Here is a 27525-nt window from a genome sequence, read left to right on the forward strand (position 1 = left end):
CTCACAGGCCCATTGCTTCCTTTCTTCTCAGATCTGTGCTATCTTTGATTCAGGCATTTGCCTGGACATTGTGGGCTTTGATGTCACAGGAATTGCAGCTGCATATGCAGGATGTACACCCTCTACAGTGACATCACCAAGCTTAGCCTTACTAGAATCAACTTCATTAACTTGCATATAACTTTTAAATGGGCTTGTTTGCTTTGATGTGTGAAAATAGATTGGAATTTAGGGGTGGGATTTAACTACCATGTTGCACCCGGTGCGAATCTGGGTGTGTCAGGTAACCAGTGGGAAAGACCAAGATTGAGATTCGTACAAACCAGTTTGCAGTTGACACAGCCCACTCCTGATGTTGAGTTCTGGATCTTGCCCAAAATGATGAGCATATCATTAATCCTCATTTACAGTCATTACAATCTCATTGGCGAGATTGAAGTCGAATGCAGTGGCCTCCTGGGAATTAACCGACTCCCAAGTGAAAAATCACGCAGGTGGCGTTTCGTACTCCTTTTTAACAATGGCAGCTGAGGGGAAGTGAGGAGGCGAGTAGCCCTTTCCATTTTCCAGCATGCAGCTCATGAACACCAGACCCGTCAGAGGGGTTGGGCTGATGCATTCTAGTTTGGCGGTCACCCCTGGGCCAGGGTGGTGAGGGGCTTTTCGTCTGTAGGGCATTCGGGGGCGGTTAGCACAATTGCTTCACAGCTCCAGGGTCCCAGGTTCTATTCCCGGCTTGGGTCACTGTCTGTGCAGAGTCTCCATGTTCTACCCGTGTGTGTGTGGGTTTCCTCTGGGTGCTCCGGTTTCCTCCCACAGTCCAAAGATGTGCAGGTTAGGTGGATTGGCCATGATAAATTGCCCTTAGTGTCCATAAAGGGTTGATAGAGTTACTGGGTTATGGGGATAGGGTGGCTTAGGTAGGGTGCCCTTTCCGAGGGCCGGTGCAGACTCGAGGAAGGGAAAAAAGTGGTGTACGATACCTGCCAGTTACATTTTTCAACTGCGCACCAGGTCAAAGTGCAGTAAATTGAGTGAGAAATGAAAAAGAATATAAGATTGGCAAAGATACAACGTGAGAAGAGGTTGGCAATTTACAAAATGGTAACCCCAAAATCTTCTACAGGTATGCAAATAGTAAAAGTATCAAAGAGTAATTTGACAAAGAGACGTGTGAGATAATGCATTTGGAAGAAGGGATGGGTTGTGGCAATGTGGACTAAATAACATGGTTCTAAAGAATGTGCAGGATCTGACGGACCAGGGAATGCATGTGTATGAATTTTTGAAGGTGGTGGGCATATTGAGAGAGTAGTTGGCCAAGACAGCTGGCGGTATTGAGCACAATGTATTGAGTACTGCTAAACTGAAACTTTATAAAGTTCTGGTTGGGAAACAACTAGAACATTGCATCGAGTTCCGGTCAGCATACTTTGAGGAAGGATATCAGGATCTTTGAGAGGGTGTAGAGGTGATTTACTAGAATGTTTCTAGGGATGCACGGTAGGCAGCACGGTAGCATTGTGGATAGCAGAATTGCTTCACAGTTCCAGGGTCCCAGGTTCGATTCTGGCTTGGGTCACTTTCTCTGCGGAGTCTGCACATCCTCCTTGTGTGTGCGTGGATTTCCTCCGGGTGCTCCGATTTCCTCCCACAGTCCAAAGATGTGCAGGTTAGGTGGATTGGCCATGATAAATTGCCCTTAGTGTCCAAAATTGCCCTTAGTGTTGGGTGGGGTTACTGGGTTATGGGGATAGGGTGGATGTGTTGATCTTGGGTAGGGTGCTCTCTCCAAGAGCCGGTGCAGACTCGATGGGCCGAATGGCCTCCTTCTGCACTGTAACTTCTATAATAATCTATGATGAGTGATGTTAACTACATATCTGGATTAGAGATGTTGGGCGGAATTCTCCGCAAGGCCTGACGCCGTCATGAAACCCGGAGAGGTTCACGACGGCATTGGTGGCCGCTCCTTTCCCCTATTCTCCCCCCCCTCTCGCCCCCCCCCCCCCCCAAGGGCGCCGAAGTTCAGCTTGCCCGGGGCGCCAGCAACCCTAGGGCCGGCGCTGCGCAGACCGCATTGATTTCAAAGCAAGTTCCCCAAAGTGAAGCTTCCTTGTAGCAACAGCGCTGTGAGGGCAAAGCTGTGCCTGTTAAACACCAGCTGGCCCCGTGCCTGTAACAATTACCGCAGCACCTGAATCGTGCCAACGGAGGTACTTGGCACACAGGGAAAGAATTCTATAGTTTTCACCAAGCAGATTTATTTTTTTCCAAATTGATCCAATTAAAATTAATTACATTGGAGACAGAGAATTGAATTTTTATGAGAACACTTCGCCACAAACATTAAAGATTGAAATACCTTGCCAATTAAGCTATTAAATGGATCTGCGCAATTTGCATTTAATTGAAGCAGAATTTAACTTAGAATTTACATTTACTTGGATTCTTGCATGACATCGCAAAGTGTTTTCCAGCCATTGGAGTCCTTATTAAAAAGTAGAGTCACTCTTCTAATGCCGGAAAGGCAGCGCTCAACATGTGCACAGCAAGCTCCCACACACAGCAGTGATGTAGCTGAGAGATAAATGTTGGTTGGGATATTGGGAAGAACGCTCCTTCTCCATTTGAAGTCAGGCTATGGGGATTGCTAGCTTTCATTTGCGGCAGCATACAAGGCCTTGATTTAATGCCTCGCCTGAAAGTCAGGAGGCCCAGGGTAGGGGAAGGACATGGGCAACAAGATTTTACAGACGGGAGAGGGGTTAATTTAAACAGCCCCGACTTCACCTCTCGCCATTCCTCTGTACGCAGAAAGGTATTTTTTGATTTTGTTTCCTCCCCCCCCCTCCCTACTTTATAAGCAGTGGTTTATTTCCCAGGCAGCAGGGTAGCATGGTGGTTAGCATAAATGCTTCACAGCCCCAGGGTCCCAGGTTCGATTCCGGCTTGGGTCACTGTCTGTGCGGAGTCTGCACGTCCTCCCCGTGTGTGCGTGGGTTTCCTCTGGGTGCTCCGGTTTCCTCCCACAGTCCAAAGATGTGCGGGTTAGGTGGATTGGCCATGCTAAATTGCCCTTAGTGTCCTAAAAGTAAGGTTAGGGGGGGTTGTTGGGTTACGGGTATAGGGTGGATACGTGGGTTTGAGTAGGGTGATCATTGCTCGGCATAACATCGAGGGCCGAAGGGCCTGTTCTGTGCTGTACTGTTCTATCTATCTATCAATCCCTCAGTTTGGGAGTGATCCAATTTCTATTCATAACTTCACAGCAAACTCGAAGTAGAGTAAACTCAGCAAGGTAACTTATTTGCACATTTTCATGGCAGCCTTCTTTGCAGTATTGCAAAGATAATATAACTGGTTCTCAGCTAAGGGAAATCATGACAAATGACTCCCACCTCTCCTTTGGCTTTGCCTGAGTTCTAATCATCTTTATTGTCACAAGTAGGCTTAAATTAACACTGCAATGAAGTTACTGTGAAAAGCCCCTAGTCGCCACATTCCAGCACCTGTTCTGGTTCAAGGAGGGAGAATTCAGAATGCCCAATTCACCTAACAGCATGTTTTTCGGGACTGGTTTATTTCCAACCATTAAGAATTTGAAAGTAGGTTGTAGGGTACTTAGTCCGAGCAGATAAGGACCCCAGGCCTGGCTTATGAAATAGGGCTAAATCGCTGGCTTTGAAAGCAGACCAAGGCAGGCCAGCAGCACGGTTCAATTCCCGTACCAGCCTCCCCGAACATGCTCCGGAATGTGGCGACTAGGGGCTTTTCACAGTAACTTCATTTTTGAAGCCTACTTGTGACAATCAGCGATTTTCATTTTCATTTCATTTCAAATGTAGATGGCCTTTGTATCACTCCCTTTGAATTTTATCTCTGCAGCCCATGGGGTCGTTAGCATATCTTCAGATATAACGAGGTGTCAGCTTCTCTGATATTTCCTGAAAATTCCTTTTGTTCAGGATTACAGGAAGATATTGTTTCAGTCTTTCTAAACTCATTGCCTAATTTTAAAAATTTTAGGGTTTAGCTATGATGATATATATCAAGTATATATATATATATATATCATAAAAATATAGGGCGTGATTCTCCGTCGGCCAACGGCAGTATCTGGAAAACTGATTGGGCAGAGAATCGTGCTGCTCCACCCCTGTAAGGAGGAATTACCAACGGCGGGTTTCACTTGTAGTTTTAGAAATCGAGAAACTGGCACCATGGCTGCTGAGGGAGAGAGAGGAGGTGGGACATGCAGAGGCGCGACCATGGCCACTGCCACTGGCGAAAACGGAAGGGGCGCCAATAACAGTGCCCTCAAACTCGACCCTTACACCCCACTGCCTCCATCCGCCCCCACACCGACCCCTCTTCCACTGCCCATTTCCTCACCATTGTGATATTTACCGCTCAATAATAGTTCATCAAAGGGCAGCACGGTGGCGCAGTGGGTTAGCACTGCAGCCTCACGGCGCCGAGGTCCCAGGTTCGATCCCGGCTCTGGGTCACTGTCCGTGTGGAGTTTGCCCATTCTCCCCGTGTCTGTGTGGGTTTCGCCCCCACAACCCAAAGATGTGCAGGGTAGGTGGATTGGCCATGCTAAATTGCCCCTTAATTGGAAAAACATAATTGGGTATTCTAATTTTTTTTTAAACGCAGGATTGTGTTTAGCTCAGTTTCGCCCCCACAACCCAAAAGGTGGGCAGGGTAGGTGGATTGGCCACTCTAAATTGCCCCTTAATTGGGAAAAGATGAATTGGGTATTCTACATTTATCCTAAAAGAAATAATAGTTCACCAAACCCGGCAACGCCAACTACCCCCCCCCCCCCCCCCCCCACCCCATAACCAAACCAAAAACCAATCCATCCCCCCCCCAACTCCCTCCTCCTGACAACCTCCCTACTTCACCCCCGTTAACAAACCCAACCAGCTAGCATTGTGCCTCTAACTGCTCCTCATCCTCCAAGCTGCCCCTCACCTCCCAATCCCTCCAAACAACAAACAAAGAAGGAAAAACAAATGGCATCCCCGTTTCCCCCACTGTAACCTTCGCCAATCCACCCATCCAATGTGCCCACATTTTACTCTAAACTCCACTCCAAATTCAATATCCTCACACTATTCCCAGTCCATAGTCTCAGATAAATGTTCTTCGCCTCCTCTGGCGGGTCAAAATAAAACTCTTGTTCCTGGAGCGTAACCCACATGCTGGTGGGGTTCAGAACCCCGAACATCATCCCGTTCTTGTAAAAAGCAGCCTTGATCCAGTTGTATCCGGCCTTCCGCTTGGCCAACGCCGCTCCCAGGTCCTGGTCAATCCGCAGCTCACTCCCTTCCCCAAGCACACTTCTTGGTCTGCCTTGCCTACCTCATGATCTTCTCATTATCAAGGAGCCGATGCAGCATCACCACCATCGATCTCTGCGGCCACCTCACCTGCGCCTTCCTCCTCAGCGCCCTGTGTGCTCGGTCCATCTCGAGAGGACGGTGAAAGGCCCCCTCCCCCTATTAGCTTCTCCCAACAAGCTCCCCACATACTTGGTGACCTCCGCACCTTCGTGCATCCCCACGGTCCACAGATTTTGCCTCTGGAAGCGATTCTCAAGGTCCTGCAGTGTTCCCTCTGCCTCTTCTGGCTGCTCATTACCGTCCTCATCTCTGCTTTCAGCAAGGTCAGCCAATCCTCACGCCACCCCCCTTCCCCCACCAACCCCTCCACCTTTTGGATCGCCAGGCCCTGAGTCCCCTGTCTCTGCTCCACCCTCTCGATCGCCGCCCTAAGTGGCTCCACCACCTTAGCCAAGTCCGCTAAGGCCTCCTTCCTCTGCTGCTTGAACTTGCTGTTGAGGAACTCCACCAGCTGCTTGGTAGACCACTGGGCGGGCAGCGCTGCCCCCCTGCCCTCTGCCATCTTCCCCTGTGCCGCACCACAAGAGCTTCCTTGCTCAAGTTCCTGTCTCTTTCTCATTGCATTTCTCATCTGGTGAGCCACAAACCAGTCTCACCAGAGGAGTTTTACCTTCCCTGAGAGCTCATGCACCTTCTGCCATCCAACACCACACAATTCGGGTGGAGAAAGACCGAAAAAAATCTACCTCGAGCGGGAGTCACCAAATGTGCGACCACTCACTTCATGGTCACCACCAGAAGTCTAACTCACTGCACTATTGATATAATTTCCAGTTAGGATACGCAGGTAAAGTTCTAACGCTTTGACTACAATGAGACAGGATTGGGGAAAATTGCTTGGAATAGAATTTCAACAACAGACGGTGAAGAATGATACTGAAGATCACAATCCGACTACACTTGCTCTGAGTGTTGAAGGGGAACAGGAACAATCAATATTCCATAGCGTGACACATGTTCTGCATTCTATTGTCAGTCAAAAGCCTGAGACAGCAGTACCATCTTTATAAGGTGCTGCGTGCACTGTACAATGTGTGATGGTGTTGCCATTTTTAATACTGAGTGGGATACTATCCCACCAGCTTCACCAATAATGTTGCCAATTGCTTTTCAGAGTTGCCAAGTATCAAATGATACCACCACAATGTTCAACCTGATATCGATCAAAGACCCAACAACCAGTCAGTTAGTTCAAGTTCAATAATAGTTTATTTACACACAAGATTAACTCACACATGCAACATAAAAACACTACAAGCTAAATTACACCTAACACTACAACAACCTGTACTTAACATTCAGGCACCCGGGTTTGGCAGAGGAACAAGGCCTTTGTTCGGATCTGGAGTGGCTGGGTCTGGAGACGTAACTCCGGTTCTGCTGGGCTCATCCATCTGGTAGCGATCGTTGATCTTGAACTTGCCTCTGGTCGTGGTGGGGCAGTTGGCTTCAGGTATAGGCCGTGCCGAAGAGTGCCGGTGTGCCCGGGCCAAAAGAGATCAAACACGTGGCAGTGTCTCTCTTTACCTTTGGGGTTTTGTGCTCTTTTGGGCGATCCTTAGCTTTGGACCCAATAATTTGGCCGGCTTCGATTTGAGCCAATAAAGGGGCGGGTGCCTTGATGGCTGGGCGTGTCCTGAGCGGTCATTGACCTTGGCTGTTTGGGCTTCCTGGGTGAAGGGAGTGTCTGGAATTGTATCTGATACCTGAGTACCAGTCCTTTGTCCTGGGGAAATGGGCCATTAGAATTTAAATTGGCTAGGGGTTTCAATACTGTCTGGTTCTCTGTTAGCAAATATACATTTAAGCTCTGAGTTTGCCTGAATCCTGTATTGGCCATATCTCCCTCGAGTCTTTGCAAGTGTCCATGTTTCCTTGTAAGTGGCCATTTGGGCAGCACGGTAGCATGGTGGTTAGCATAAATGCTTCACAGCTCCAGGGTCCCAGGTTCGATTCCCCGCTGGGTCACTGTCTGTGCGGAGTCTGCACGTCCTCCCCGTGTGTGCGTGGGTTTCCTCCGGGTGCTCCGGTTTCTTCCCACAGTCCAAAGATGTGCGGGTTAGGTGGATTGGCCATGCTAAATTGCCCGTAGTGTCCTAAAAAAAAAAGTAAGGTTAAGGGGGGGGGGGTGTTGGGCTACGGGTATAGGGTGGGTTTGAGTAGAGTGATCATTGCTCGGCACAACATCAAGGGCCGAAGGGCCTGTTCTGTGCTGTACTGTTCTATGTTCTATGTTCTATTCCAGATGGCTACAATGGCTGAGAATCTGATTATTATAAGAGAGGTGAAGGGTCTGGGCATTTACAATGGCTGAGTCACAGCTCATACAGGACATTTCACAACCTTATGTTATCACGAGTGCTAAAACTGCTTATGATGGAAGATCCAGAAACACTAATTAGCACACACATACTGGCAATAAGCACAACTGCTGGTGTGTCAGGGAATGGCTGTGAGTAAAGGCTTTCTGCAGTAGCTCAGATCTTAGGGCGAGGTGGAAGTTGCCGAGACATTGATAGCCAGTCCAAATTCAACCACGTCTGCCGATCTTCAACCTTTAAAAACATTGTGTGTGTATCAGTACAGTATCCCTCGTCCCGATAGGGCCTTATAGTGGGGGAGTATTCTGGGTTTTGTACAATTTACAACCCAAATCCTTTTGTACAATTTACAACCCAGAACACCTGATCTACCTACCCGATCCTATTAGCCAGCATTTGGCCCATAATATTTTCAAGGTTATCACTGAATATTTTAAAGACTGAGGTAGTTAGATTCTTGCTGGGCAAGGGAATCAAAGGTTATCGAAGGGGGGTGTGGGTAGATGGGGAATGTGGAACTCAACACAAACAGGTCAGCCATGATCTTATTGAATGGCAGAGCAGGCTCGAAGGGCCGAATGGCCTACTTCTGCTCCCATTTCGTATGTCCGTGTGTACTGAGCTAGAGCTCACTCCTCAAGCCGCAAGTCCAACTCACAGTAAATTAATCTGCCTTGAAATGGGTTAATACATGGGTGTGACCCTGCATCAGGACTCAGTTTCTCGGGTTTTGTTTTGCTGAACGCATGTTACCCTAAAGCTTTTAAAAAATAAAAGATGTTTGTTTAAAATCATTCAATCAGCACGCCCTTAATCCTTCTACAATCACCCCCCCCCCCCCCCGCCATTCTCCCCTCCCTGCCCACATTTCCCAATCCTCCCCAACCTGCTCTGCAAACAGGGGATGTGTTAATCAGTTTGTCACAGCATTAACTTAGCAGCGTTTTGTAAAAAGTTTTAATGTTGTAAGTCTGGTGCTAGAATACAATCCCCCCAAAAAAAGGATTGAACACAGGAAAACTATATTGAAGGAATATTATTTGCAGAATTTAATCATGTGTTACATTTCCTACCTTCACCTTCCAGAACGAGGGTTAGGATCGTACACTCAGAATAATGGAACAGCCACTTCGGAAAGAGATGAGGAATAATGGGCGGGATTCTCCGATCCTGGGGCTAAGTGTTGACGCCGTCATAAACGCCGGAGCATTTTACGACAGCGTCGTCTGGCCCGTAGGATCAGCGATCCCGAGCCACACCGGGAGCCAGCACGGCACTGGACAGCCTCATACTGCTCCAGCTGCCGATACCAGCGTCAGCACGGCCGGCGTGAGTTTGTGCATGCGTGACGCGGCCGGCGTGAGTTCGCGCATGCGCGTGGGTTGCCTTCTCCAGCCCCGACGCAACATGGCGGAGACTTACAGGGGCCCGGCGCAGAGGAACATAGGCCCCCACCGGGATAAGCCCACCCGCTGATCGGTAGGCCCCGGGGGAGTGGGGGAGGGGGGGGGCAGGTTAATCAGCCCCCGACCAGCGCCGCACCGACTGCGTCGTTCCAATGGCGTTGATACTCTGGTCGCTAGAGAATCGGTGGACCGGCGTCGGAGCGGCGTCGTGTGATCAGCGACCCCCCCCCCCCCCCCCCCCCCCCCCCCCCGCACCCCCCGCCTGGCTGTGAATGTTCAATTCTTCAGCATACTCAAGACTGAGTTCGATACAATTTCGGGCCCTAAGCAAATTCGGGGATATGGAGATATGGGGCGAAATCGCCTGGGGCCGCCTAAAATCCTGCCCCCGCCGTGGCAGAGATTCTCCGCCACCCGGGAAGTGGCGGCGGCAGGAATCTCGCCACTCCGATCGGAGAAGCCCCTGCGGTGATTCTCCGGCCCGGATGGGCCGAAGTCCCGCCGCTGGGAGGCCTCTCCCGCCGCCGAGGTTTGAACCACCTCTGTAACGGCGGGATCAGCGGCACGAGCGGGCCCCCGGGGTCCTGGGGGGGGCGGGGAGGGTGATCGAACCCCGGGGGGGTGCCTCCACAGTGGCCTGGCCCGCGATCGGGGCCCCCCGATCAGACTCCGGGCCAGTGCCCTGGCTGCACTATTTTCCTCCGCGGCCGCCACGGCCTCCGCCATGGCGGAAGCGGAAGAGAAACCCACATCGCGCATGCGCTGGCAGTGACCGCTGATGTCACTGCCGGCGCATGCACGGTCCGGCGAAAGCCTTTCGGCCAGCCCCGCTGCCGGGGGCGCCGGTTTTTTGCGCCAGTCTTCTGGTGCCAACCGCTCCGGCGCGGGGCTGGCCCCCAAAGGTGCGGAGAATTCCCCACCTTTGGGGAGGCCAGACCCCAGAGTGGTTGCCGCTACTCCCCTACGCCGGCACCCTCTGTCACGCCGGGTAGGGGAGAATGCCGCCCATGGATTCTCCGCCGGCGGGATGCTCCAGTTTGCTGGCAGCCCGCGGGTTTCCTGGCAGCGTGGGGGTTGCCCCACAATGGGAAACCCCATTTGACCAGCCGGCGTAACGGAGCATCCCACCAAAAATGTGGCACGCCGGGGCGGAGAATTCAGCCCAGGGTGTGGGCAGGTGTCTGTGATCGACTGCGATCATATCGAATTAGGGAAAAGGCTTGAAGGGCCAAACAAATGGCTTATTCCTGCTCCACTTTCTGAAATGATCATGTTCTCAGATTAAATTAGCTTTGCAAGCTGGAACCAAACTAGGCCCCAAACCAAAATGAGTTGTTTAAAGCAAATTACTGCGGCTGCTGGGATGTGAAACAAAAGGAGAAAATACTGGACACTCTCAGCAGGTATGTGGAGAGAGAACGGAACTAACGGTTCAAATCAGAATGACTCTGTCAAAAATGAGTTGCACTAAGCACTGCACCCTGAGAAGAAATTGATGCCACCAGATCACATCGCCACCCCATACCCCACAACGTAATCTCAAGCCTTCAGGGCGCACGCCTTTCTCTACAGTGAAAGGCCACTTACAGCAAAGCGACAGAGGCACAAAGACTAAGGTCCAGGGACTGGGAGTCCATCCTTAAACCACTGCACCTCCGACTCCAAAAGGCCAACACCTTTTAAGCTTTTGGGAGCAGCTTCTTGGAGCTGAAGAGATTGAGGGCAGATTTGTTACAGGCGCGGGCAGCACGGTGGCCTAGTGGTTAGCACAACCGCCTCACGGCGCAGAGGTCCCAGGTTCGATCCCGGCTCTGGGTCACTGTCCGTGTGGAGTTTGCACATTCTCCCTGTGTCTGCGTGGGTTTCGCCCCCACAACCCAAAAATGTGCATGGTAGGGGGATTGGCCACGCTAAATTGCCCCTTAATTGGGAAAAATAATTGGGTAATCTAAATTTAATTTAAAAAAAAAGATTTGTTACAGGCGTGAAAGATTAGATAAGATAGACAAAATAAATTGTTTCCATTGGTGGATTGATGCACGATCAATTGCACAAAGACAAGAGTTGAATACAACTGAGGCTTTATTACACAGAGATGTGTGGCCTCCTACAGAAGCCGGCAAAATGGCTGCTGTATGGGGAGCCCACACATTTATACTCCGCCTACTGGGCGGAGCCAGCAGGCAGGGACTACCCCGTACCTGTAGTACAGGGCCTTACCATACATACACTAATATATACAGCAGTGGTTACTACCACATGGATGGAACAAGGGCGAGAGGGGAATATGGGAGTAATGCATCGTGCAGGATGTATGAGCGAGGGGTGGTAAATGTGAGGAAGGATGTTTTTCTGCATCGATGACTGAGATCTCGCTGTCTGTGAGGTTGCTGGAATCAGAGTCGATGACTAATTTCAAAGGAAATTAGATGTGTTCTGACAGGGCCTCGGGGATAGAGTTGAGCAGTAGAACTGACTGGATTGCTGTACAGAGAGGCAGCGAGGTGCCATAGAATCCCAAAAATACAGAAAGAGGCCATTCAGCCCATCGAGTCTGCACCGACTCTTCGAAAGACCACCCTACCTAGACCCCATCCCCCACCCTATAACCTCACCCTAAGGGGCAATTTAGTTTCTCCAATCCAATTCACAATAATCTTTGGACTGTGGGAGCAAACCGGAGCACCCGGGGGAAACCCACGCAGACATGGGGAGAACGTGCAGACTCCGCATAGACAGTGACCCGAGGTGGGAATCAAACCTGGATCCCTGGTGCTGTGAGGCAGCAGTGCTAACCACTGTGCCACTGTGCCGCCCCAATGGACCATGTGGTCTTCATCTCTGCTCTTACAGCTCTATTATTCAATGGCCTCACCTAATGGGTTTAATTTCCAAGTTCAAAGGCAGGGTGTGGTGAATGTTACTCCGTAATTCACACTGTATTGTATATACATGAGACCATGCATTTGTAAGCGCAGTTGCGTTGCCTGACCTCTAGGGGGAGTAGCGCTGGGAATGCTTAGGAGTTTGTACAGGTCTCCACCCTTGGCTCCGCCCATGACTCCTCCCCTGGACTGCTGTATAAATACCAATGCTCAGAGCTAGTTGTTCAGTTCATCTCATCGAGAGTTCAACGCGGAACAGGCTGGCTCTGTTGTAAGTAGATTAAAACCACTGTTCATATCTTAAAGCACGTGTCTAGTGAATTGATGGTTCCATCACTGGGTAATTGGGGACAACCTGCCCCAGAGTATTTCACCCCCTGATAGAACATCTGCACCCATGGCATTCCCCCAGGGAAGCTCCCTCCCCTATGAAAACTCACCCCCCCCACCCACTGGATTTTCCCCCTCAATGGGATTCCCCCCCATCATCAGTAACACTCCGTCCCCCACCAACGGCCACCTTCCGTCTTTCACCACCGCTCCAGGCCCGACTCGACCCAAACCCCCAAGGCCCGACTCTCCCCAAGGCCTGACCCAACAACCCACCCCAAGGCCCAACCCGACATGACTCGCACCAATGCCCAACCCAACAGCCCCTGCCCCTCTCACCCCAAATCCTGCCCACTTACCTCCTCCCTGGCCTTTGAAGGACCTTGAAAACTGGCTGGTCCTTTACCTTACCTGGTGTACGGCCTGCGACCGCCCCATACCTGACTGAGCGGCCCTCGACACGCTGCACTGCCCGTTCCTACCCGACCTGGGCCCTTGACACGCTGCACTGCCCGATCCTACCCGACCTGGGCCCTCGACACGCTGCACTGCCCGTTCCTACCCGACCTGGGCCCTTGACACGCTGCACTGCCCGATCCTACCCGACCTGGGCCCTCGACACGCTGCACTGCCCGATCCTAACCGACCTGGGCCCTCGACACGCTGCACTGCCCGATCCTACCCGACCTGGGCCCTCGACACGCTGCACTGCCCGATCCTACCCGACCTGGGCCCTCGACACGCTGCACTGCCCGATCCTACAACCTGGGCCCTCGACACGCTGCACTGCCCGATCCTACCCGACCTGGGCCCTCGACACGCTGCACTGCCCGATCCTACCCGACCTGGGCCCTCGACACGCTGCACTGCCTGATCCTACCCGACCTGGGCCCTCGACACGCTGCACTGCCTGATCCTACCCGACCTGGGCCCTCGACACGCTGCACTGCCCGATCCTACCCGACCTGAGCAGGAAGGTTGGGCGAGATATGACCCAATGAAATCTGAGGTAGGAAGCTCAGAGTTTATTGGCACTCCGACTCTGATTGTCACTCTGCGGAAGTTCAGCCCCATGACCTCCTCGTGGGGCTCAATGTGAATTCCTTTGGTTTGATTGGCCCTCCTGTGATGGGCCTTGAGGAGTTTTTGTTCAGTTGGCGGCAGAGTGGAAATACATATTGTTGAGCGTTTTCCCAAACCCTCATCTTCAGCCATTCCTTGAGGGAATGTATTGGTGCTTCCACGGGCAGCGTGGGTATGTCACACATCCTAAGTAAGGACGGGTACTGGACCCGGGGCATTGCCATTTATGCAGCTCACTGGCGACCCGCTAGTAAGTTTGTATTTTGAAAGATTATGAAGCCACTCCCAAGTATGTTTTATTTAAAAGGAGTGCTAGTTACTCTTTACAAACATCTCCATGGCAACGGCTGAATTAACACAGGAGGCTACCATGGAAATGAATAGGGGATAAAAACCGATGCAGATTAAAAGAGGCTGCAGCAAACTTTAACATGCAGCGTCTCGTCTTGATAAACATGTAACCATTTTGCCACTGGCACTCAGTTTGAATCAGATTCATTAAACATCACAGAGAACGACAGTAATTTGATTATCGCCACAACCACGCACATCATGTGTGCAGCAATTCAGGGTCGGGGATCTGAGGGAAGGAGTGCCCCCTGCCTCAGGAGGCCTGAACACACTCTCAATGGGGGGAGGACGACTGCGGTGGGATTTGAACCCCACACTCGGGCAGCAGTGTGAGGGCAAAGGGGATAAACTGCATGGAAGGTGAAGCCACTGGTTATGGAGGTTTGACCATCAGGGATCGAATCTGGGACCTCGGCGCCATGGGGCAGCAGTGCTAACCACTGGGCCACTGTGCTGCCCCTTTGTGCTTTGTTAACTGCTTTGCCCAGGTCTCTCTGCTCCTGTGTCCTCTTTAGAATTGTACCCTTTATTTTATATTGTATCTCCTTGTTCTTACCATCGAAATGTATCACTTCACAGTTCCCTGTATTACATTTCATCTGCACAGCCCATCAGCATGCCCACATCCTTTTGAAATCTATCTCTATTCTCCTTCCAGTTCACAATATTTCCAAATGTCATGTCAGCGACAATTTTGAAACTGTGTCCTGCACACCCAAACTGAGGTCAATGATGTCGATCAATAAAAAGCAGTAGTCCTGATACCAACCCCTGAGGAATCTCACTGAATTCCATTCTCTGGTCCAATAAACAACTGTACACCATCACTCTCTGATTCCTGATACTTAGCCAAATTTGTATCCATGATGTCACTGTCCCTTTTATCCCATGGACTTCAGCTTGGCTGGCCAGCCTCGTAGGTACACCACATCAACTGCATTCCCCTCATTAATCCCCTCTGTTACCTCATCAAAATAATCAATCCAGTCAGTTCAAAGTGATTTTCTTTTAACAAATCCATGTTGACTTGTCATGTGAGAGTACCTTAAGAAATGAATGTTTAAGCAATGTACCTTTAAGAAATGGATCAGCTCATATTACTGAAGTGATGTCAGAGGGTGGGGGTAGCTGAGTTGAGCTCACTTCTGCTTTTAGTTTCAGTTTGAGAGAGCAGCTGAAAAGTGCCTGGCTGGTGTGCTGAGAGCTGGATGAAGAAAAAGAGCTTGGGTGTGTCTGTGTTTGCAGTGAGCTGGAATCTGCTGTCATCTCTGCCATGAAAGACTATCTCGGAATCATTTGGGTGATTTAAACTCATAATACTAATGTCTTTAACCTGATGTCTTTCTGTTGTTAAAGGTGTTAAGTCTTTTGGAGGTTTGAAGGAACACTTTGAGGGATTATTTAGTGTTGTATTATTTTCGGGGTTATCTTTGGAGTAAAGGGTGGTAAATGATCCAATGTTTATTTAAAAAGGTTAAACATTGTTTTGTGTTTAAAAACCCACGTGTCCATAATTGTAATACCAGACCTGGAGACCAAGCCGTGTGCTTCAAAAGCAACAATACATTAAAGGGAGAGGTTGGTTGAACTCCATGATACATTTTGGGGTTCTGTAAACGCTGCTCCCATAACAGACTTTAATCCACATCTGAGCAAGTAACTGTTAACTTTGTCCCGGATTATCATTTCTAAACCCTTTTCTACCACTGAGGTTAAACTTCCTCAGCTGTAGTTGCTGGCTTTATCTTTAAACCCTTTTTGTGTTCAAGGATGTAACATTTGCAATTCTCCAGTGCTCTCGGATCACCCCCGTATCTTTTTAAAAATAAATTTAGAGTACCCAATTCATTTTTTTGCCAATTAAGGGGCAATTGTAGAATGGCCAGTCCACCCACCCTGCACATCTTTGAATTGTGGGGGTGAAACCCATGTAAATACGGGGAGAATGTGCAAACGGAGTGTAGATTGATTGGTTCTTAAGGGCAGCATGGTAGCATTGTGGATAGCACAATTGCTTCACAGCTCCAGGGTCCCAGGTTCAATTCCGGCTTGGGTCACTGTCTGTGCGGAGTCTGCACATCCTCCCCGTGTGTGCGTGGGTTTCCTCCGGGTGCTCCGGTTTCCTCCCACAGTCCAAAGATGTGCAGGTTAGGTGGATTGGCCATGATAAATTGCCCTTAGTGTCCAAAATTGCCATTCGTGTTGGGTGGGGTTACTGGGTTATGAGGATAGGGTGGAGGTGTTGACCTTGGGTAGGGTGCTCTTTCCAAGAGCCGGTGCAGACTCGATGGGCCGAATGGCCTCCTTCTGCACTGTAAATTCTATGATAATCTATGATTAATCTAGGACAAAGGTTCGGCACAACATAATGGGCCGAAGGACCTGTTCTGTGCTGTATTTTCTATGTTCTATGTTCTATGTAAACCCCACACAGAGAGACCCAGAGCTGGGATCGAACCCGGGACCTTGGCGCTGTGAGGCAGCAATGCTAAGCACTGTGCCACCGTGCTGCCCTGCACCCCAGAATCTAAGGATCACTGGACAATTATGTCCAGTATTATAAGGATGTGCTTATTAAAGATACAATTCCTAACTTTCGTTTTTCTGGATGGATTTGAAAATCTGGAACCCTCTGGAGGCTCTGATGAAACTGTTCAGATTGTTACATAATTGGGCATTCGACAAGTGGGATGAAAAGCAGACAGCCAATCCCCCGGGGAGTGTGAAAGACCCCAACCCCTGTTTGCTTCACCTTATCTTCAGGCCTTTCAAATGTTTCTGAGGTGGGACATCAAAATCCAATAATCTGTTTGGAAACAATAACTGCAGCTGAGATGGGCGAATAGAATTTCTCTGGAATATACAGCCATCAAGTGTCTTTAAGGACGCCCTACCAAGCAGGAGGGTGAGAACAAAAGGGCAATGCTGTACTTGAACACAGGATACTGAAGCTCTGTGCCCTTTCTGTCCCACTCTCTCGGAAGTGTTGTGCCGGTTTTTCAAAGTAAAGATCCTGAGAAGAGAAATCCACTGCGGAAAAAGGCCTCGTAGCAAAAAAAAAAAGTGGGAATCTGCTCCTTCCAACTCCACCCAGGAAGACAACAGAACAAAATGGCCGCAACCTGACATCACCACATTGAGCCCAACAGGAGCGGCTAACCGTATACTACTCTGTTTGGTTTTACATTAACTACATAGAAAAACCTCCAAGCCTATCCTCTTACTCTGTCATTCGTGCTGCTGTGTATGTGGGTCCAAATGAATGTGTTTGATGTATGAATGGTGGCTGCAAGTTTTTTTTTGTTCAGTAAGTAGTTTCAATAAATTTATCTTGTTCTTTGTTTAAGCTAAGAAAACCTGTCTGACTAATTCTCTGTGATCTGAAAGTGTACATAGTGATGCTCTTAGGTAAAGGTAAAGTTACCATAGTCCCAGATGACCACAGGCCTTTGAGGAGGGAGAGCTGGCTGGTGGGGATTTAACCTGAGGGTCACCACACCTCAGGCGAGGGGCAAGGTTGAGAAGAAGGGGCCTTCAGGAATATCTTCAGCCGGTACGGGAACTGAACCAGCACTGCTGGCCTTGTTCTGCTGAATCACTAGCTACCCAACTGAGCTAACCTGGTCCCCCCAGTGGGGGGGATTCACAAAACCCTGTTGTGGTCAGATCTGGAGAGAGAGTAGGAGAACCATTTCATTCCTTCACACCTGACCATAACACCAGTCCCTCCACAATTTCTATTCTCCATTCCCTCAGACACTGATCTGTTCCTGGTCACTTGTTAACTATCGGTGCAGACAGCTTATCCAACACCTCCTCTTTATCAAATTTTGGACTATGCAGTGTTTTAACTACTTCCTCTTTCACAATGACGTGGGCAGAATCTTATTCCTTGGTAAAGCCAGGTGCTCATTTAGTGCCTTCGTCGTGGCCTCTGCTTCCATATGTAAATCACTTTGCTGATCTCTACTTGGCCCCACTCCCCCTTTTACTATTCGTATGCCTATTCATGACATTTGGGGTAGGTGGCGAGAGTGGAAGTGAGGGGATGAGGATGCTGGGAAAATGGGGGAAGGTTTCCCGATACAGACCCACCACTAAGGATGTTTCCCAGCCACGAGTGGGATGACGATTGCCTCGCTGCCCACTGGATAGGATTCCTTCCATTTGTTCATTCAATGTGGGCGTCATTGGCAAGGTTAGCATTTATTTCCCATCCCTAATTGTCCTTCAGAAGGTGGTGGTGAATTGCCTTCTTGAGCTGCTGCAGTCCTTGAGGTGTAGGTGCACCCACTGTGCTGTTAGGGCGGGAATCCCATGACTTTGACCCAGCGACAGTGAAGGAACAGCAATATATTTCCGAGTCACAATGGTGTGTGGCTTGGAGGAAACCTGCAGCTGATGGTGTTCCCATGTGTCTGCTACACTTGCCCTTCAAGATGGTAGAGGTTGTCGGGCAGCACGGTGACGCAGTGGGTTAGCCCAGCTGCCTCACGGTGCCGAGGTCCCAGGTTCGATTCCGGCCTCTGGGTCACTGTCCGTGTGGAGTTTGCACATTCTCCCCGTGTTTGCGTGGATTTCGTCCCCACAACCTAAAGATGTGCAGTCTAGGTGGATTGGCCACGCTAAATTGCCCCTTACTTGGAAAAAATGAATCTGGCTGCCGACTACAAAAAACCAACCTCTGGCTCCTGCCACTAAGCCAATTTTGATCCAATTTGCCAAATTGCCCTGGGTCCCATGGGTTCTTACCTTCTTCACCAGAGCCCCATGTGAGACATTGTCAAAAGCCTTTGTCAAAAGACTGAAGTCCATGCCGACTACATCAACATCAACTACTCTCATCAACACACCTAGTCACCTCCTCGGGAAGTTGAATCAAATTTGTAAGACTCTCCCTTTGACAAACCCATGCTGACTATCCTTGATTAATCCTTGCCTCCCATCCATCTCCTCTTGTCTTAGAGTTTTAAAGCACACAAAGAGACCCTTCGGCCCATCTGGTCTGTACCGACCATCATGCACCTATCTATTCTAATTCCATTTTCCAGCACTTGCTCCGTAATCTTGTCTGCTGCGGAGTTTCACGTTCTCATCTACACTGTGAAGCAATTTGGGACGTTTTATGACATTAAGGACACCATGTAAATGCAAGTTACAAATACAAACGCTCACATGCAAACAGATATTCGCACACAGTCACACACCCACAAACATTCACACAGACACACTGACACACGCCCATACACATGTGCACACACGGACACAAATATTCACATACATTCACACACCCAGCGACTCACATATAAACAGCACACACACAGATACACACTCACAGACATACACACAGACACACACACAGATACACACTCACAGACATACACACAGACACACACACAGACACACACTCACAGGCATGCACACCCACTCACACAGACACACACAGACAAACACACACTCACACAAACACACACTCACACAGGCACGCACTCACATGCTCTCACACAGACAAACACTCACAGGCATGCACACCCACTCACACAGACACACACAGACAAACACACACTCACACAAACACACACTCACACAGACACACACTCAGACACAGACACACATAGAATCAGAGAATTCCTACTGTGCAGAAGGAGGCTATTCGTCCCATCTAATCTGCATCTGCCCTCTGAAAAAGCACCCTACCTATACCCACACGCCCACCCTATCCCTGTAACCCTATCTAACCTGCATTCTGAGGGGCAATTTAGCATGGCCAATCCACCTAGCAGGGTGCACGAGACGCTCTGTAGTGGGGTGCGGGCCTCACTCGTGCCTGACACTGTGTCCCCCCCCCCCCCCTCACCCCCTCTGGGGGACTTCCGGAATCTGGCACATCATAATTGAAGGTTCTTTTGTTTCTTTGCTTGTAGATAGTTCAGGCAGTGTCCTATTGGGCAACCCCCTCCACCAACACTCTGACTCCCTCCCCCCCACCACCCTCCTTCCCCCCCCCCCCCCCCCCCCCCTTCCTTTCCCTTCTGTTGGTACAGAGGTGAGGGTATCTGGTCTCCCCAGCACACAGTTTAGTGCTTCTACCGTTTGTTTTTTGTACAGCTGTATTGTGAACTGTTTTAATAATCAGATTATCCACCCCCCCCCTCTCCCTGCACATTGGTACTGAGGGGGTGGGGGGGGGGGGGGGGGTACCTTGTTTCTCCAACACAAAAATAGTGTTTGTACCGTTTGGCCTTGTATATATTTTTTACTGTTTTAATAAAAAGATATGGCCAATCCACCTAAACTGCACTTCTTTGGACTGTGAACTTTAATCAACAAAGGAATAATAATAATCGCTTATTGTCACAAGTAGGCTTCAATGAAGTTACTGTGAAAAGCCCCTAATACAGGAAGCTCATACAGCTGGGATAATGAGAGTATTTGCTTCTGTTTAAATCAATAATTCAATGAACAGAACGTTAAAGTAAAGGGAGATGTTTCCCCTTAATTAACTGGTGTTGATAAAAGGGAACTGATGTGTTGAAAGTTTAGTGCTTTGAATTATAGAATAATACAGGGCAGAGGAGATTATTTCCCCATCGAGCTTGTCCTGCCGATTCCACTCCTAATGGAAATACTTTCTCCTCATTTCCTCTATTTAAACACAAAGTGTTGACAATTGCAGTAAATAAAACCTGGAGCATCAAATGAAAAGCCCAAACTTTCCTGTTCCATCATGTGTAGAGTTCCACCAAACCGCAGCTCCAAGATGTCACACACATTGTACAGAATCCCAATGGACTCAACTCCTTTTCACTCCCATTGTGGAGAATCTTAATGAGCCAAATCATCCCCCATTTATTCCTATTGTACATAGGATACGTGATTCAGAGACAGGCCATTCGGCCCAACTAGTCCATGCCAATGTTTATGCTCTACTTGAATCGTCCCCCGATCTTTCCTCTTCTAAATCTATCACCTTATCCCTCTATTCTCTTCTCCCTCCTCTGCTTGTCTAGTTCCCCCTTAAGTGCATCAGTACTATTCACTTCAGCCATCCAACCTCCTGAAGTGCTTTCCCCCCCAGTGAAGTACTTTTGAGGTGTATTTAATGTTGCAACGTAGGATATGCCACAGCCAACTTGTGCACAGCAAGCTCCCACAATCCGCAATGTGATATAGACCAGATCATCTGTTTTTGTTACGTTGATTGAGTGACGAAAAGAACGCCACTTCCTTGAAAAACTGCTTGCTTGTATCAACTGAGATGTCAGACAGATCTCATAAAAATGACGACACCCCCTAACATTGCAGCACTCCCCCACTTGAGAGTTAACCCTGATCTTTGTACTCCAGTCTGGAGATGGGACTTGAACACACAACCTTCGGATGAAGAGACAACAAGCTAGCCACTAAGCACCAGCTGACATCTAGACAACAGGACAGGAGCGAGAGTTGGAGAGGGACAATGAACCAGGATTGAGGGCGGGGGCACCTGAAGGTACGTTTGCCAAAGGTGGAGTGGTGAAAATCAGGGATGTGCAAGAGGCTTGAATTGAAGGAGTGTAGAGATCTCGGAGGGTGGTCAGGCTGGATGGAGGAGGTTACACCGAAAGGGTGAGCCAGGGCCATGGGAGGGCTTGTGGAGCCCAAAGATGGGAATTTTCAAATTGAGGCATTGCTGGACCAGGAGCCAATCAGTGAGGACGGAGGCGAAACGGGATGTAGGACCAACGATTTGCATAAAGAGAGATTCGACATACAGCAATTGATGAATCCCCAGGAATCTGGTTTTAATGGGACTCGGTAAGCATTGCACTGGAGTGTAAGTTTAGATGGTGGTTTGAATCCAAGAACGAGAAGTGAATCCACACACTCTGACTCACAGGTGAAAGTTCAGTCAATGCGGTGAAGTGGTATAGTTTGGTCCAACATGTGGTATTTACATCTGCACACATTGTTATATTTACTCATCAGAATATTATGGGCTTGTCTTATCTTTGTTGTATGTATTTGTGGTTTCCTTTGGCCAGGAAGCTCAATGTTTCACCATTTGCTACCAAATATAGCTGAATCAAACCAAACATCAGTCTGCCAGAACTTCACAATGTTCTAAGATCACCGGGTGAACGGTTGAGGCCCAGTACCTTTGCTCTCTGTCTGCTGTAACTCCGTCAATTTCCTGTCCAGGTCATTAATCCGCCTGTAATTCCATTGGCTTCAGCTTCACCTCACAGTATGTTATAGAGTGACCTTCTCAAATGCCTTCTGGAAATCCATATCAATAACAGCAATGCACTTTTCGCCCGCCCACTACTTGAGTCACCTCTTGATAAAAATTCAATTACATTTACGCTCCGCCCTTTACAAGTCTATACTGGCTCTCTCTGACTGACTGAAAAGTTTCAAGATGCTCTGTCACCTTACCATTATTTACAGACTCGGGCACAGGAGCAATGGGCCAAACAGCCTCCTTCTGTGTTGTTTGATTCTGTGGGTGGGGTTTGATTGGCAGTGCCATGTTCCCCTGCATTGGGACCCAACGCCAATCTCAAACCTGCCAGGGTAACGCTGGCAGTGCAGTGACAATTTAAAAAAATAAATTTAGCATACCCAATTCACTTTTTTTCCAATTCATAGAATTTACAGTGCAGAAGGAGGCCATTTGGCCCATCGAGTCTGCACTGGCTCTTGGAAAGAGCACCCTACCCAAGGTCAACACCTCCACCCTATCCCCATAACCCAACCCAACACTAAGGGCAATTTTGGACACTAAGGGCAATTTAGCATGGCCAATCCACCTAACCTGCACATCTTTGGACTGTGGGAGGAAACCGGAGCACCCGGAGGAAACCCACGCACACAGGGGGAGGATGTGCAGACTCCGCACAGACAGTGACACAAGCCGGAATCGAACCTGGGACCCTGGAGCTGTGAAGCATTTGTGCTATCCACAATGCTACCATGCAACCTAACTAAGGGCCAATTTAGCGTGGTCAATGCACCTAACCTGCACATCTTTGGGTTGTGGGGGCGAAACCCACGGGGAGAATGTGCAAACTCCACACGGACAGTGACCCAGAGCCGGGATCAAACCTGGGACCTCGGCGCCATGAGGCAGCAGTGCTAACCCACTGAGCCACCGTTCTGCCCTGCAATGCCAATTTTACGAACGGTGCCCAATTAAGAGGCAGCTGTTGGGATTGACGTCCCAATTAAGGATGTTGGCCGACCTCTCTGAGCTGCCGGTCCAATCAGAGAGCCGGCAGCTTAGCAGAGCCACCGATACAGTTGGCTGTTGGTGAGGCTTTGAGGAAAGTGACGGCATCACCACATTGAGGAGCCCGCAAAGGGGCGGCATAAAAGCACTGAAATGCCTGGGTCCGGGCAGGCGATTGGGGCACGTTGCCATATGCAAGGTGCTGTGTGGACACAGGTTGTTGTTGTTGGTGGTTGAAGCATTCAGCAGATCTCATTGATTGTATTAGAGGTTTACAGCTCTTCAGGAATGCCCCACAGCCTCCAGGAATGCCCCGCAGCCTCCAGGAATGCCCCGCCAGCCTTCAGGAATGCCCCGCCAGCCTCCAGGAATGCCCCGCCAGCCTTCAGGAATGCCCCACAGCCTCCAGGAATACCCCGCAGCCTCCAGGAATACCCCGCAGCCTCCAGGAATACCCCGCAGCCTCCAGGAATGCCTCGCAGCCTCCAGGAATGCCTCGCAGCCTCCAGGAATACCCCGCAGCCTCCAGGAATACCCCGCAGCCTCCAGGAATACCCCGCCAGCCTCCAGGAATGCCCTGCCAGCCTCCAGGAATGCCCCGCAGCCTCCAGGAATGCCCCACAGCCTCCAGGAATGCCCTGCCAGCCTTCAGGAATGCCCCACAGCCTCCAGGAATACCCCGCAGCCTCCAGGAATGCCCCGCCAGCCTCCAGGAATACCCCGCAGCCTCCAGGAATGCCCCGCCATACTCCAGGAATGCCCCGCCAGCCTCCAGGAATACCCCGCCAGCCTCCAGGAATGCCCTGCCAGCCTCCAGGAATGCCCCGCAGCCTCCAGGAATGCCCCACAGTCTCCAAGAATGCCCCGCCAGCCTTCAGGAATGCCCCGCCAGCCTCCAGGAATACCCCGCAGCCTCCAGGAATACCCCGCAGCCTCCAGGAATGCCCCGCCATCCTCCAGGAATGCCCCGCCAGCCTTCAGGAATGCCCCGCCATCCTCCAGGAATGCCCCGCAGCCTCCAGGAATACCCCGCAGCCTCCAGGAATGCCTCGCAGCCTCCAGGAATGCCCCGCCATCCTCCAGGAATGCCCCGCCATCCTCCAGGAATGCCTCGCAGCCTCCAGGAATGCCTCGCAGCCTCCAGGAATGCCCCGCCATCCTCCAGGAATGCCCCGCCATCCTCCAGGAATACCCCTCCAGGAATGCCCCGCCAGCCTCCAGGAATGCCCCGCCATCCTCCAGGAATGCCCCTCCAGGAATACCCAGCCAGCCTCCAGGAATGCCCCGCCATCCTCCAGGAATGCCCCTCCAGGAATACCCCGCCAGCATCCAGGAATACCCCTCCAGGAATGCCCCGCCAGCCTCCAGGAATGCCCCGCAGCCTCCAGGAATACCCAGCCATCCTCCAGGAATGCCCCGCCATCCTCCAGGAATGCCCCTCCAGGAATACCCAGCCAGCCTCCAGGAATGCCCCACAGCCTCCAGGAATACCCCGCAGCCTCCAGGAATACCCCGCAGCCTCCAGGAATGCCCCGCAGCCTCCAGGAATGCCCCGCAGCCTCCGGGAATACCTCGCAGCCTCCAGGAATGCCTCGCAGCCTCCAGGAATACCCCGCCAGCCTCCAGGAATGCCTCGCAGCCTCCAGGAATGCCCCACAGCCTCCAGGAATACCCCGCAGCCTCCAGGAATACCCCGCAGCCTCCAGGAATGCCCCGCCAGCCTCCAGGAATGCCCCGCAGCCTCCAGGAATGCCCCTCCAGGAATACCCCGCAGCCTCCAGGAATGCCCCGCCAGCCTCCAGGAATGCCCCGCCAGCCTCCAGGAATGCCCCTCCAGGAATACCCCACAGCCTCCAGGAATGCCCCACAGCCTCCAGGAATGCCCCGCAGCCTCCAGGAATGCCCCGCCAGCCTCCAGGAATGCCCCTCCAGGAATACCCCACAGCCTCCAGGAATGCCCCACAGCCTCCAGGAATGCCCCACAGCCTCCAGGAATACCCCGCAGCCTCCAGGAATACCCCGCAGCCTCCAGGAATGCCCCGCAGCCTCCAGGAATGCCCCGCAGCCTCCGGGAATACCTCGCAGCCTCCAGGAATGCCTCGCAGCCTCCAGGAATGCCTCGCAGCCTCCAGGAATGCCCCACAGCCTCCAGGAATACCCCGCAGCCTCCAGGAATACCCCGCAGCCTCCAGGAATGCCCCGCCAGCCTCCAGGAATGCCCCGCCAGCCTCCAGGAATGCCCCTCCAGGAATACCCCACAGCCTCCAGGAATGCCCCACAGCCTCCAGGAATGCCCCACAGCCTCCAGGAATACCCCGCAGCCTCCAGGAATACCCCGCAGCCTCCAGGAATACCCCGCAGCCTCCAGGAATACCCCGCAGCCTCCAGGAATGCCCCGCAGCCTCCAGGAATGCCCCGCCAGCCTCCAGGAATGCCCCTCCAGGAATACCCCACAGCCTCCAGGAATGCCCCGCAGCCTCCAGGAATACCCCGCCTGCCTCCAGGAATGCCCCGCAGCCTCCAGGAATGCCCCGCAGCCTCCAGGAATACCCCGCAGCCTCCAGGAATACCCCGCAGCCTCCAGGAATGCCCCGCAGCCTCCAGGAATACCCCGCAGCCTCCAGGAATGCCTCGCAGCCTCCAGGAATACCCCGCAGCCTCCAGGAATACCCCGCAGCCTCCAGGAATACCCCGCAGCCTCCAGGAATGCCCCGCAGCCTCCAGGAATACCCCGCAGCCTCCAGGAATGCCTCGCAGCCTCCAGGAATACCCCGCAGCCTCCAGGAATACCCCGCAGCCTCCAGGAATGAAGACTGATTTCATGAACATTGCACCCAGCAGGGGGAAAGAAAAGCAGCGTTAATAATATTGTGGGAGGAAAACTGAGCAAACCCCGAAACCAGGAGCGATTAGTTTGCATCCATTCGACGTAACGCGAGCAGCAGTGAATCCTGTGGGGGCCGTATTGGTGACGGAGGGGCAGCATTATCACCAGGAGGGGTTCCTCTGTGGGACATGGCGCTTCCAGAAAGAAGCTTCACCCCTCCCCTCCCTCCCCGCCTCCAGGAAGGCAATTGGGAAGGTATCTTGAAGCAGCTGCCCAGTTCCGCACCTGTTGGGAACGGTTCCGACGCCTTTAAATTCCTTTTGGCCTGGTAAAACGGCCGTCAATTGGTAGACGATCCCCTGTTGGCGGGAATCTATCAGGTTTCCATCCTGATGCAGGTTTACTAGCCCTCCCAGCAGGAAAGGGGCTGGAAAAGTCCAGCAGATGATTCTTGTAGGTTGTTAGGAATCTTCCCATGGGCCCCTGGCCACGAATTGTCTGCACAACACAATTAAATGAGCCATTAAACCTAAGCGGGCTCATTGATAACTGAACCTAGTGACCAGTGCCTGGGCTTCACCCCTGAATCATTTCTCCCGTGTTGTGTGAATCGGCTCCATCCGCCTGAACTTTGTTCGCCTTCTTTTTCTTTTGCAAATATCCGCCTTTGGCATTTCTTCCTTTTCTTGTCAGTGGCAAGCTATGTAACCAAGCCAGAAATCGACTCACGTTGCCCCCTGACGCCCTCCTCCCGCCCCTCTCCCCCAGGAACCGAGGCACTCGGTTGGCTGGAATTGGTTGTATCATTTCGGAGAAGGCAGCCAATTCCAGGAGTGCCTCTGTCTTGCTGGGAAGTGATCATTTGAAGGACGAAAGTGTCAAAACAGATTGAGCAAGAGGTTTGGCAGAGGAGAGAGAGAAACAACAACAATGTGTGATACTTGAAACCTTGAAGATATAAAATGCTGGAATAAGGTACAGCACAGGCTGTTACCTTGTCGTGTAACCTCCTCCAGCTCTCTGAGATCTCCATGCTCCTTCTGCTCTGGCCTTTTGTGCATCTCCGACGTTAATCACTCCACCTTCCGCGGCAGCCATGTCCTCAGCTGCCTGATCCCTTGACTCTGCAATTTCCTCCTTAAGCCTCTTGGTATCTCTCCCTCCCTCTCTCGTCCTTTAAGGGGAGGCAGTGGTGTAGTGGTGTTGTCATTGGGCTAGTAACCTAGAGACCCAGGGTAATCCTCACGGGACCTGGGCAGTTGGTGGAATTTGAATTCAATACCAATCTGGAATTAAAAGTCCCATCATAGAATCATAGAATTTACAGTGCAGGAGGAGGCCATTCGACCCATCGATTCTGTACCGGACCTTGCAAAGTGCACCCCACTTAAGCCCACACCTCCAACCTATCCCTGTAACCCAGTCACCCCACTTAACCTTTTTTTGTTGGACACTAAGGGCAACTTAGAATGGACAATCAACCTGACCTGCACATCTTTGGACTGTGGGAGGAAACCGGAGCACCCGGAGGAAATCCACGCAGAGAGGGGGAGAACGTGCAGACTCCGCACAGACAGTGATTCAAGCCGGGAATCGAACCTGCAACCCTGGAGCTGTGAAGCAACAGTGCTAATCACTGTGCTACCGTTGTTGATTGTCGTAAAAAACCATCAGGTTCACTAAAGCCCTTGTCTGGC

The 27525-nt window shown here is 51.0% G+C and overlaps 1 protein-coding gene across 1 annotated transcript; it reads left to right on the plus strand.

Annotated features, from left to right (window-relative positions):
* The first annotated feature begins 23392 nt into the window (after positions 1-23392).
* LOC119969165 (basic proline-rich protein-like) lies at positions 23393-25864 on the plus strand. The gene has a single exon (XM_038802392.1). It carries the CDS (start codon positions 23393-23395, stop codon positions 25862-25864), a length of 2472 nt encoding a protein of 823 aa, XP_038658320.1.
* Positions 25865-27525: the final 1661 nt, after the last annotated feature.

The sequence above is a fragment of the Scyliorhinus canicula genome, chromosome 7, assembly GCF_902713615.1.
Source record: "Scyliorhinus canicula chromosome 7, sScyCan1.1, whole genome shotgun sequence".
Lineage (NCBI taxonomy): Eukaryota > Metazoa > Chordata > Chondrichthyes > Carcharhiniformes > Scyliorhinidae > Scyliorhinus > Scyliorhinus canicula.

Excerpts from the sequence above, each read along its gene's own strand:
- LOC119969165 (XM_038802392.1), top strand. The coding sequence starts at position 23,393 with ATGCCCCACAGCCTCCAGGAATACCCCGCAGCCTCCAGGAATACCCCG.